A 13,644-nucleotide genomic window follows, 5' to 3' on the forward strand; every position below is an offset into this window, starting at 1 on the left:
GCGAGATTATGGCATTACACAGTTTCAAATAACCTACTACAATATTTAGTTACTGAAGAACGGGGAAAACGAGAGAAGAACGCGGAAAGTCCCGGTGTGTGGACGTCGGAGCGGAAAGGCTCGCGGTTACTCGGTACGCCCCCAATCGGTGGGCTTATATCCAGCCCAATTCTTTCATGTGTATATCGCTCATACAACTGAGGAAGACTCAACTGCGCGATCAGATATTTTTTACAGACGTACAAATTAGTTTTGGGTGGTGGTCATGGCGTCTGAAGCGATGGAGATGAATGGAGATGCCGACAGGCATGGTGGAGGAGAGGTGAGTAACCTAATGTTAAAGCCATGAGCTCATCGTGTGTTTGCAAAACAGCTAGCCGTGTTACTCACCGGCATTCAGACTCGTAGTCTTTTACATCGCACGAAATGTAAGGTTCAACATGTGTTACATAGACTCTAATATCTATTAAAATAGGTTTGTCGAAAACGGTCTAACAGGGACGCTACTGAACGTTTGGTTCGGGAGTGGAGATGAATTATTCGAGAGGCTCCGGTTTGGCACGACTGGCCTGTACTGAATAGTTCACTGTATTCTACTCTTGACGCCAATATAATGCGGACGGTCGCATATTTTCCTACATTGTGTTTTAACTAGTTTTTGTGTGTATACGATATTAATGGAAATGTATGTTGAGCATTTTGGGAGGGCGTAGACTGATGCTTGAAAAAAATTGCCAAACAGAAAATGTAGGTTACCGAAACTTGATAGTAGGCAACTTCCACAGAAAAATGGGCCGAGTTTAAAAGGAACTTTGAAAGTTTATCTTGAAATGAAATGAAATATTATTTTGTCTGATGTAATGGTGGTCAGCTCTGTCCCATTTAGGAGTGTTCGCGTAAGTACAAAGTACATTTAACTAGAGAAGTAGAGGTATCCAAAATGCTTCTGTACATTTGAGTAAAAACTGTTCACCTGTTTCTTTGAAACTGGGAGCTGACGGGCATGATCAGTGGGTTTTTCCAATATCCAACATCAGTGCGTTTGCCAAGTGACTTGTAGTCAAACTAAAATTTAACATTGAAATAATGTATTTGATGCCTTCAAATTTAGCATACTACATAGCCTATGCAATTATCGTAACTATCAATTTGTAGTATGCCTGTTTAGACTATCGGTATTAGTGTCTACTGAGAGGAAGTAGGTTGAGGTTATAAAAGAGTTTACTACGGGTGGCTAAAGAATAAGTCTGTTACACCATTTTAACTACTATTTGGTATTTCTCAGAACTGACGGGGTGTTCCATAAACCAACTGCAGTGCTCACTAAATCCACCAGTAGCGAAATGGCGTTTTCCCTTGATGTGTCATATAACCAGAGGAACTCAAGTGTTATAGCACAAACATAAAAACCTAAAGTACTATTCCCATCTTCCCAACCCTGCCATCCAAATCTCAACATTCCCACACAGTGTATTTGACTGGGAAAATACTAATTTATTTGGATGCCCTTTGACCCCCCCCCCCCCCAAATAAGTAAACAAATAAAAATACAAAGTTCAGTACAAAAATAGGCAGATGTTTCTCAGAGCCACTTTTTATTTATATTTAAAAATTTGGAGGTTTTTTATTGTCATTTGCTAATCTTGTCTAGTTTCTGGTTAAACAGACTCAGATCTTCCGAGAATGATTAACAGACTGTGTTTGTAAAGAAAGTACTATTGGAAATCTACCCCCAAAAAGAGTAAAACATAAAGACAAAAACAGGCACATCAAAGTTGTCTTGGGGTCTGCATTTAAAACACTCAATATTCCATTACTGTAAAAGGTAAATTTCATTGTGGATATTAACTGAGTGATTGAGGTCTTATAATGTGACTCATATGCAAAGGACCTGTTCCCTGCTCCATTTCAGTAGTCCCATGTCACATGACAGCGAACCCTGTGTAACATCACTGGAGATCAGAACGAATTAGAGGAAATGTTATAGGTCCATGCTACATTCAGTAATCCATGTAATGTAAAAAGAGAGTAGGAGAAAAGAAAACTCGTATGATCTAGCTTAAAAGAAGTGTAAAGGTAATATAGTGTAGCCTAATACCATTCACACTTAAAGGTGTTCTTATGGTGTAAAGGTAATATAGTGTCGCCTAATACCAGAGGTGGGTAGAGTATTCAACAATTTTACTCAAGTAAAAGTACTGCTACTGGAACCAAATTTTACTCAAGTAAAAGTATGCATCCAAAAATGTACTTGAGTAAAAGTACTTTGATTATAAGCTGCTCCAGTAGTGAATAAATGCAGAGTACTGTCTCCTGTCAGTAAATTACATCAAGGAAAACATGATGTAATTTAGAAAACAATGACTTTTAATGATAACAAAAATAATTTATTATAAATAAATATAATATATAAATATAAATATTATTATTATAAATATGTATTGTTTTTGTTCATAATTATTAGGCCTGTGTAACTTTAATGTGTTCCACAAAGTCACTAACTGAGGAGACTGTCAGCCAATACAACATGACGCCATATATAATACATATGATACATATATAACTGTCTTTTTTACACGTTTGTAATGTAAACATTGGCTGTATGTGAGGCCAGGGATGCTCTGTAGGTTTTTCTGTCACCATACTTTCTTGCTACTGGTGGAGAATGTTTGCGATCACATGACTGACCGGCTTCATTTGATTGGTCACACATACTCAGGTGACGAGACGTTGGTCAGTGAAAAGACCAATTATTTACAAAACTAAAGTAATGGTAGCACGCGGCACAAATCTGATTGTAACGGAGTAAAAGTCGTGTTTTTCTCACCACATATTTACTCAAGTAAAAGTAGAAGTCTTTCATATTAAAACTACTCTCACAAGTACATTTTCCCCCAAAAAGCTACTCGAGTAAATGTAACGGAATAAATGTAACGCGTTCCTACCCACTTCAGCCTAATACCATTCACACTTAAAGGTGTTCGTACTTCAATTCAACAGTGCCTCAAGTACCCTAAAAACCACAGGTCAAGAGTTCCATAGACATAATGCAGTAAACGCGGTGCAGGGGTAACCAGGAACAAGGGTAAATATACACAGTGCAGGGGTAACCAGGAACAAGGTTAAATACACACAGTGCAGGGGTAACCAGGAACAAGGTTAAATATACACAGTGCAGGGGTAACCAGGAACAAGGTTAAATACACACAGTGCAGGGGTAACCAGGAACAAGGTTAAATATACACAGTGCAGGGGTAACCAGGAACAAGGGTAAATACACGTGGTGCAGGGGTAACCAGGAACAAGGGTAAATACATGCGGTGCAGGAGTAACCAGGAACAAGGGTAAATACACGTGGTGCAGGGGTAACCAGGAACAAGGGTAAATATACACAGTGCAGGGGTAACCAGGAACAAGGTTAAATACACGTGGTGCAGGGGTAACCAGGAACAAGGGTAAATACACGTGGTGCAGGGGTAACCAGGAACAAGGGTAAATACACGTGGTGCACACGTGTCCTTAGTGTATTGTATTACTCGTTGAGCATAATTTGTTGTTCTGTTTACTATATTGTTGTTGTTTATGATTTTCACTGTTTATTGATGCTTGTTTAAAAACTGTGTTCTTCACGATTGTGAATAGTTTGCTTATGCCAGCTTTTGTGGAGAGAGAGAGACCAAAAAAAATTGTCAGGAGGATTAAGCAATACGAAAACACCTTGTATCTGGAGAAAGAGATATAAGAACAGGAAGAAAGAAATAACTGACTCTCAGATAAGCGACTGTGTCGGAGAAGCCCGCTGTCTCAGTCAGAGTTTGGGTGTGTCTGTGTGTAAGTTCCCATTCTGCTGTGGCCAGCTCACACACAGGGGGCCTTGTTTTAGACAGAGGGACTCCACTCCTCACAAAGGCATCACATGGCCCTCAATAGCCAGGCGTGATGGTTTCCTTCCCCTTCTCCTGGAGCTGGTGTACATTTTCATGAACTTGTAAAAATACCTCCCCCAAATTCCCATGTCCCTCCCCCAAATTCTCTATCCCATTCGAATACAGCATGCATTAGAACTCCTTCTCACTTTCCCATAATCCTCCATGAGACACATGACCATGGTGGTATTGGCCTGTGTGAGGAGAGGTAGGAGATAAGGATTCCTCAAGAGGCCCGGCGCTGCTGATAGAGCCAATCGTAACAGCCAGTCTGATAACTTGAATGAGTGCTTCACGCAGAGAAGGTAAACACTGCTTATAACACTGTTCTTACAGAGAGAAAGTTACAGCAGGACAGTTTTATATAATATAATATAGTTGAAATTCTGGCTGTTCACACTATAGCTCACACCAGCTGTCAATATTTTTACTATGCATTAAAGCATTATGGATCTCTGACCATGACAACCAGTAAGAAACCCTGAATAACGGTTTGTTACAGAAGTGGAAAATATTACAGCTGAGCTCATGACGTAGTTGGGTGTGTCCTAGTACAAACTGGCAACTTTTGATTTGAATTGGTTTGAGTTGGTTGGAGTCGTTTTGAGTTGGGTTAAGGAATCAGGGCTGTGAGACAATATATGCATGAAGAATCTCATATCTGGAAGTCTAGCAAAAAAAACGGCCCCACCTTCAAAGTCACATGACATGCTGGTATGAGCATAGAACACTGGCCACCTGGCATAGGCCACCAATGTGGATGTAGTGGGTGAAAATGTCAGTGATAAGATTGGCAAAAAAACATGACCCACGACCTCAAAAGTAATGCAAAATCACTGATATAAGCTAGCTCAAATTTGAGCAGTACATGTGGTACCTAAAATCACTAATTCATCAAATGTGTCAAGGAATGTCAGTTCTGTATTTTAAAATGAAAACTTTTTTTAAAGTAGCATTATTTGCCAGGAATTATTACACCTGCAGAATCAAAAGGTTTGGCAAACAGGTGAACTTTTAAGGTGAGCTGCTTAAAGATTAGCCTGTTAGCCTTGTTTGCTGGCTGGTATTTACCAAAGCACAACTAGAGTAATATAGAGTAGACAGATTTGTTAGAGAGATTTATAGTACAGCATTTGTTTTCTTGATATTGCAATATTAATTAATATATTAATGTCAATATATCTATACCAATAATGTGTATGTGCCTCAGTGGCAGGTGGAGAGTAAAATGTTTCTAATTTCATAATGTGGTTTTTAAAGTTTTAGTTTAATAAAACAAACGCTGCATCCTAGAGGCCAAACGTAGGAAGTGTTGGCTTTGTGGTTTGCCAGAGAAAATTTCACTGTTCACCCAATATCATTAAATGCTGACACGAAAGACGTGTCTTATGTCAATGCAAACTTCTGTTTACAATACGGACTCAAACATGATAACATGCTTACAACAGTGCTCACCTGTCCTCATGTGTAAATCATTAGTGCATTTGTGCTCTACCTCAGCTACCAGTACACCTGAACCTGCAATCAGGACGAGTGATTGTGGTACATGTGTTGAGAGCTGGAATATCTTTTGTATGGCTTGTCTGGGATACTCAGGTTTGAATTGGGTAACGCTGGGCTCCTGTGTCTGTTTGCAAAAGCACGCTTATGACCAGTTTGAAATACTGAAGTTGTGAATGGTGATACTCAACATCCAGCCCTGCTGACATAAGCACAATTCCCAAATATCAGACACATGCATCCATGTTACAGACATGCTCTGTGTGAAGACTGTGGATTCATTACCCCTGGATATTATGTCTTTAACATCCATTGAGGAATTCAAAACCCACCTTTAGACCTTTTTTCTTTGGCTTATGTGGAGGGTTAACCCAGTGATCTTTTATTTCTTTTATTTCTCTTACTATTTATTTCTTATTGTAATATGTTATTTTACTTCTATCTTGCTGTTATGATTTAGTTTTTTGTTATTCTGAAATACAGCACTTTGGTTATATACAGTTTTAAATGTGCTTTAAAAATAAATTTAATTGAAATTTGGATTGAAAAGCAGGAGGAAGGAAATGAGGTCAGGATCAAATCTCTTACACTTCCTCTTCACACAACAATCACACGGCCTGCAGCAAACCCCAAACATTCTTTCATTTCCTCGCTGTGGAAAGCACACAATGTCTATGGCCTGGAATATCCTTCCAGCCGCCACACTACCAACAGCCTGCGCATGCTCTTACCTCGTCAGGCGTTAGTGGAAAGTTGAACCGAAAGCTCAGTAGGATGAGTGGGGCCACAGAGTTATCGAGTGTGTGTGTGTGTGTGTGTGTGTGTGTGTGTGTGTGTGCATTTAGGCTCCGATTTCAAACCGATGGAGAAGGTCACAGGGCCCTCTCAACATGAACCACTACGCCAATAAGAAGAGTGCAGCAGAGAGCATGCTGGACGTGGCCCTGCTGATGGCGAACGCCTCACAGCTGAAGGCCGTGCTGGAACAGGGGCCTACATTCTCCTTCTACAGCATCCTCATCGCCCTCATCAGCATCTCCCTCATCCTGCAGGTTCTCGTCGGAGTGCTGCTTATCTTCATAGGTGACACATGCACTTGTGCACACACGCTCTTGTTCTTATATGGAAATTAGCTACTGGAATCAAATCTGTAGGTTTCCAGATCCTCATGCAGTAGCTCTTACATTATTCTCAATAACCAGGACAGTGCTGACCTATTCATAACTGTAACTACTGGCCTAAAACAGACCACTCAGATTTCTCCCCAACATTCTATTAGTTATGCAACCTGCCTTGATTGTGAAGTGCTACATGACAAGAATACAACTGTACTAAACACAGCTTCTTCATGTGGTGGCGCCCTCTAGTGGAGAGCCACTGACTCAGGTTGATGGATCAATCTTGTATAATAGGATTTGCTGTTTTTCTACCTTGTTAGCAGATGTACTGAATTAAGTGGCTGTGTTTGAACTGGAAACTCAACTAATAGCACACAATGGGGCACTGTGGAGTTGGAGAAACCTTAAATCTCACGTTGTTATAAACCCTCAATTTCTGTCTTTGTTTCTTAGTGAAGTGGAACTTGAATGATGAAACTAAACACCATAAGCTGAACGTGATGGAAAATATCTCCACGGCACTCGTCTTCATCATCGTGGTCGTAAACGTTTTCATAACAGCATTTGGTGTACAGAGACCGCAGAGCAGTGCGTGACCGTCCGGGAACTGTCGCCCCCTACAGGCCCTGAATCTCTCTGCGGCCAGAAAACTTGCCCCAAAACTTGTGCACCAACAATCCCCCCCGGACTCACAGGGCTCCCCAATTGTTGCTCTACAAGGAATGTGCCTGATTTGTGCAGACATTATTTGCATGAAAAGACCACATTTTCAGTTTTTGTAACCCAAATGGACTTTTATGTGAGAGGACATTTAAAAATGGCTCATTCTGTAACCCCATAAGTTTTTATATAAATTGCTATTATAATTCTTTTTGCAGAAAGCAAAACCCATTTTAGTGTTTTGCTGACACAATTCCAGATGCAATTAAGCACATGCATCAGGAACAAGAACAAATACAAGAACAAAAAGATTATTATACACCTGTATTTAACGTGTGTAGAAGGGGCACCTACCTCTGTTCACCGAGTGCTTCCATCCTACAGTTTAAGAGCCAGTTCTTTAGGAGAATCAGAATATGACATACTGGAGTTGCAGAGAGCTTCTGAGGGACATTTTCCAGGTTAATGGATGGCTACTGTATATTTTGCTGATATTTGTGTGTATATATGTCTCAAACCTGGCTCCCTTACTGAAGATGTAAAACTAGTTCTCCAGACTTCCGCACACTTCCTGATGTTCACCCTGCCCAGTCACATGCTTAACTCATTAGGAGGTGTGTCTGAGTCTGGAAACCCAAATGATCTTGAACTTGCTGCCCATTACACCAAAGAGGCATTACTTTTCTATATTAAACACAGAAACAATTATCCAGAAAGCTTGATAAGCTAAAGATAATTTCAGTAGAGCATATTTGGAGGTGAGTGTGTGATACTATGACAGACTAGACGGTACTGTATTAGCATTTACGGCATTTAGCAGCTCTTATCCAGAGCGATTTACAAAGTGCTTTGTCAATTAGCAAAGATGAGGCCTCAAAGACCAATGAAAAGCTTTATCATAGATCTCTAAAAAATCTTTATTGCCTTTATTTCAGAATGTCTATGCAATGCTGGCAGCTGCGGTTTTGTTTATTAATGGTTTGGTGGTAAATGTCTTTGTAAGTCATTACATAACTAAAGATTCATTTTAATATTATGGATTTAGTACTGCTGTAGTGTTTTTATGTACAAAAATTAAAACATGAAAATAATTAAATGCCTGTTTATTTAAATTGTTTCAGTGGTTTATTGTCAACTCACTTTTGGCAAGGCACTTTTGCTATAATTTACATTATATACATTTCAGCTTTGATAATCAAAGAAGTCGTTCATAGTGGTCATACTGTAGTAGCCAATCTTTATATGTAAAAAGCACAATAGGACCTCTACATTCACTTTACAATTCAATTTTTTTTTTTTTAAACAAACTTCAAAAGTCTGATATAATATTTCAACACATTCATAAATCCAAAGGCACATTCCAGCCTCAATCTTCTACTGAAGCAGGCAGGAGGTGAGGAGTGTCTCCTTGCTCTGGTAGACTCAAGACATGCAGGGTTCAGTGCAGCACTGGACACATTTGACTTGGCCCGATAATCTTTTCATGTTGTTGTGACCTATTCAGACTATCCGTGCACTTGACATTTATGGCTGGGGAATAAAAGGGCCCGACCTATAAATCGCAACTCATGTACACTGTAGCACCATAATCAACCATGTTCAAACCTAAATTTACTAACTGATGGGAGTTAATAAAGCTCTCTAGGAGGTCAAATAAAAGATGGATCTCCAGAAGGGCCATCACAGGGAAGACTGCAGTCCAGGAGCAGGGTTGAAAGCTAAAGCCTCCAGGATGGTCTTAAAAATGCAGCATTCTTGAAAGCTCTTAGATCGAATGACCAACATATTTAGTGTTCAACCTAGACTTCGGTGGCTTTCATTTAAAAACGTACGTAAAATCAATAACTAATTAATAAATAATATGTGCAAATGAGCTGCCACCGTACAAACCCATGACTGAAAGACCTTGAGCTGGTTCTGCTGGTCTGAGCATTTGCCTTTGATGTGACAGTGCACTTCACGCTCTTATTTTCAGAACGTCAGAAACACGCAGATCAAGAGTCATATACACAGCTGGGTATGCAAGTTGTCCAAATAGTTCAGGAGTCTCACAACACTGCACAGTTTAGTGTTCAGCTGCCCCCAGTGCTCCTGAGCTGGATCCAAGACCATCTAACGCTGCATTAGGTCACACTGACAGAACTAAAAGAGCCCGCCGCAGACCTAAGAGCTCCAGCCGAGCACACTGAAGAAACAGCACACTGATGTCTTTATCATAAACTTAGCTTGCTACTACAGATGAATGTTGCACTGATTGGTGGAGTAGTAGTTATGATCCACTGCTAATAATACACCAGCGGATGCAGTGGCTCCACAGCTTAGATAAAACCCATTTTCATATGGGGGCTTTCTCCCCTCTGTCAGCTGAAAGCTCTCTATTTTAGGCAGACCCTTACAATGTAGCACATCCTAGACACCACAAAATAACAAAATAATTATTAACAAAGATAATATTAATAGTAGTAATTAGTAACATGCTTCCAATGCCAAAAGCTTCTGATTGTTAAAGTCAAATCTGCTAAATGATGGCAGAGTGAGGCCCCTGATGTGGGGTCTGATTTGGCATCTCATATTCTGAACAGAAGAGCACAGACAGACAGGCAGTCGAGGTCAGCACTAAAGACCACAGTCTGTCAAAGCTATTCACAGACTGCACAACCCCTGACTTACCAGGTGGGGGCAGCAGTGTCGCTTGAGGCACAAGGAAGCGATGCGTCTGATATGGAACAAAGCAGGAACGTTCTTTTGTCAAGGCAGCTGTGCTTGGTCATAAAAGAAGCAGGGTGGAAAAAACTGCCCACACTTGGAACAGAGTGACTGGAAATGGTTGGAGAATTAAAAAACTCTGTGGGCCCTAGGCAAGTAGAAGCCTTCTAACATTATTAATAGAATGCATGGACTTATTTAACAATCAGGAAGTCAAGAGTTGGGGGTGGGGGTGGTGGTGCGGTTATGTGCAGCCTTTTCCAGAGCAAAGATACCATCACCAGGGGTGTCGTGGTAATGGCGTTTGTAGTTATCTGCTCAGGCTGTCCTCTGTGTACCAGATGAGAACGTCTCGAACCTTTCTCCCAATCCCCAATGCAGCAAGACCCAGAGCACTGCTTGATCCCGACACTGTTTTAAAGTCTACACACACACACACACACACACACACACACACACACACACACACACACACACACACAGGGTGTGTTCGTATTGTTTTGCATGATTAAGTTTAATTAAAGATTATCCATCTCTGGAGTTAATGTCCTACTAAAATGTCAATATACAAATACTGCTCATAATCAGTAAAAGCTGACAGAGAGCAGGTGCCATAATGCAAAATAAGAATAAGTCAACTTCTTCCAGTCTGAAAGCCATGTCTGAATCTTGATACACTCCTTTAATCACAGACACTGGCAAGAGAATGGGCTTCATGGGTTTATCTTTACCTCCAGTGAAAAGGGCTCAGGGGTTGGCTTGAAGAAAAAAAGCAGTTTGATTATTCTTACCCCCATGGTAATACAGCAAGGCTGCTCCGACTACTGCACTGAAACAGCTCAGGAAGAACACCGGGCCTAGAAAAGGGAAAGACAGCGGTCAAGAGAAACACCCACATTTGCAAAATGTATCCGTGTGTGTGAGAGTTGTGAAAGGGAAGGAGAGTGGAAACCAACCTTGCTCATTCAACACAAAGCGGTCAGTTGTGCTGATGGCTGGATTCAGGACTGTCTCCAGGGATTCTGGGAAAATTGGATGAAAACTGATGAATGTTAACACATCAGCACAACAAAACCTCTTATCTGAACAATTGTTTGATCAGAGACCCACTAACCACAAATTTTATTTGAAAGGCTGGAGAATCAATAACCATTATTAGCTATGTTTATTACTAGTGTGCTCTCAAAGGTACTAACCATAGGTCTGATGGGTAGTCAGTGAAGTATCTGCTTGAATAGTTATCTGAGTAATTTGCAAATAGCACGAAAACCAGTGTAGCTGTTTTGACTGGTCATTTGAGTGGATAGGTAGCCATGGTTCCTGTTCGAGTGGCTATTTGAGTGGCACTAACCCGTGCGGCGGCGGAGGCGTGTAGGCAGGCTGAAGTACACCTCCTCCACATGCAGGTGCAGTGCGCGGTAGAACTCCCGGCATGCCTCCTCCCCTTTCTCCTGCAGATGTGTGAGCAGCTCGGACAGCCGCACACAGGTGGGCACATCCAGATCACGGAACTACTCGCCACAGCACATTCAGAGGATGTCATTGATGCATTTTAAATCTCCCCAACCCCACACAGCGAAACGCTATCAAAAGGCATTACATTACCTTTGATCATAAAAATGAATGCTTTCTGGAGAGAAAATCATTCCCAGATCACAATCTTACCTTTGTGGCTTCCTTGTCAGTGAGGATCTGAGGGTATATTCTGTTAAGCTGTAGAATCAGTTTATCCACAAGCTCAGTGTCCAGACGACGGTCGGACTTCAGGAACCAACTGTCCAAACGTAACTGCTCATGGAAACTGTCTGATGTTCACAAAGAAACAGCTGCAGTTATCAGTACAGTTTATCAGTACAATAAACCATAAGGTGTAGAAGATGCTTTTAAAAACACTTATATGAGTTAATCTAATCAAATCCTTTATCTTAACATTATACTTTAACAAGGTATATGTAGAAATACTGAAGTGAATTTAAATACTTTTTAAATTAGTTAAAATTATTTTCCAAATTTTTTAAGCCCTCATCTCCACTTTAAATTGTAATCAGCAACAAATCTTTAACTTACAAAACTATTGTAATTTGCGATTTAATCTATATAACTCAGCCATGCAACTGAAGTCAGATACAGTGGGAAGAAACAAAGGTCAAAAGAATAAACTGAACCAGGACTAGATTTATTAAAATATAACTTAGATCATAACAAGAAACAAGTACAATTTTCAAGTATTCAACACCTAGTACGCGGTTAAACGAAATGGTGACCAATAAATAATAATAAACACTCATGACATGTAGCCTAACTCAATGCATTTGCTTTGCATTCTAATGACTCTCCGGTTTGCATCAAATCACTGAGTTTTTCCTTATGTCTTTGTAACGGACACAGGCATGCTGTGTATGTAAGAATTATGTATTGGGCACGTAATGTATCTCTTTTAAGAGAGAAGGGGAGATTGGTAGAGAGAGGGAGAGACTGAGGTTAATGTGTGCTCTTCTCTTCTCTCTGTGCTCTTATATAATCTATGTAACGCGCCTTGGAAGTGTCAGCACCAACGTGTGTCCGAGCCCGGTGCGCCCACTCACTCCGGTACGAAGCGCTAGATCCTTCTCTCAGTAAGTTGGACCTGGTGGTCAGTTGGGCCATTAATGATCATTTAGCGCCAGTTACGATTTAAATGTCTCTAGACGCTTTACAGCAACGGCGGCATGTTATTTTTAGTTGCGCTGAGGAAAATGAATACATCCATGCATATTTTTTGCAGTCAAAATGTTCAGACAAAGCTAACGAAAATCTAATACCTCAAAATCGCGATTAAGACTTTTAAATAGTTTTAATGGCCTTAATCGATGTATCAGCTTTTAATATTTTTGAAGAGCCCGCGGACCCTGTATGAGGTGATAACAGCGCACGACAGTGAACGTGTGAATGTCCAATATGACTTGAACGACGCCATGAACGGACAATCTATGGACGTACGACAAATTATAAACAAATCAATTAATGTTAGGTGATTTAAAATATGTGCTTTTGTCAGTTCACTAAATAAGCTATGATAATTATATACTGAGTTAAATAAGTTTTTTCAGTATTCTTGAATTTTCAGAGTTGTACATTAAGCAACTTAGTAGTGGTGAAATTAAATGAGTGTTAATTGGTGAGAAGTTAAGTCAGCCGCCGAGTAAGTAGCTGTTAGCTGCCTAGCTTCCTAGAAAAACACGAAGTACTTGCAACTTCAAGCAAACTTTGTGACACTAGTTAACGAGTGAGATGGTTAGTTAGTTAATGAGTTAGTTCATGAGTAAGTACCACCGTAGTGAACCGAGCGAGCTCTGGTCGTTTTTGTAGACAAATCGCAATAGTTCGATTTACACTAAACTATAGTAACAAACTATTGCAACTATGTGGCTGTAGCCCTGACGCTAATGTTAATTTACAGCTGAGGTGGCCCCCACAATAATCTGTAACAAACACCATTGTTGGTGTGCAGGTTAGCTGCTCGACTAGTGAATAGTGAGTTAGGGCAGCTGGAAGTGGCCGCCGCTGACAAATACTAACCTCCCATTTTGGGCTTCCTTGTTCTGCTCCTTCTCTGGAGACTTCCGCTCTCCCGTGACATTCCCATGGCGACAGACTTCACACACCGGAAGTGAGGCGAAAGTTAAACACTACCTAAACTTCTATAGATGTCTATAGAAATACAAAAATACAAATTCACGTTGTTTACACACGTA

General features: G+C 40.5%; 2 protein-coding genes across 3 annotated transcripts; one reads left to right on the top strand and one right to left on the bottom strand.

The window, feature by feature from the left end:
- Positions 1-7,565, top strand: ninj1 (ninjurin 1). The gene is made up of 3 exons (XM_077003076.1): positions 1-322; positions 6,272-6,509; positions 6,998-7,565. The coding sequence occupies exons 1-3, from the start codon at positions 266-268 to the stop codon at positions 7,138-7,140; spliced, it is 438 nt and encodes a 145-aa protein (XP_076859191.1). The 5' UTR covers positions 1-265; the 3' UTR covers positions 7,141-7,565.
- An 859-nt stretch (positions 7,566-8,424) lies between these two features.
- Positions 8,425-13,558, bottom strand: card19 (caspase recruitment domain family, member 19). 2 transcript variants are annotated; one of them, XM_077003052.1, is made up of 6 exons: positions 13,469-13,558; positions 11,576-11,715; positions 11,262-11,421; positions 10,867-10,932; positions 10,702-10,767; positions 8,425-10,333 (listed from the first exon to the last, which is right to left on the bottom strand). In XM_077003052.1, the coding sequence occupies exons 1-6, from the start codon at positions 13,533-13,535 to the stop codon at positions 10,221-10,223; spliced, it is 612 nt and encodes a 203-aa protein (XP_076859167.1). In that variant the 5' UTR covers positions 13,536-13,558; the 3' UTR covers positions 8,425-10,220. The 2 variants fall into 2 exon arrangements, with proteins under 2 accessions (XP_076859167.1, XP_076859176.1); XM_077003061.1 differs by lacking the exon at positions 13,469-13,558 and adding an exon at positions 12,496-13,408.
- Positions 13,559-13,644: the final 86 nt, after the last annotated feature.

The sequence above is a fragment of the Brachyhypopomus gauderio genome, chromosome 1 (assembly GCF_052324685.1).
Source record: "Brachyhypopomus gauderio isolate BG-103 chromosome 1, BGAUD_0.2, whole genome shotgun sequence".
Lineage (NCBI taxonomy): Eukaryota > Metazoa > Chordata > Actinopteri > Gymnotiformes > Hypopomidae > Brachyhypopomus > Brachyhypopomus gauderio.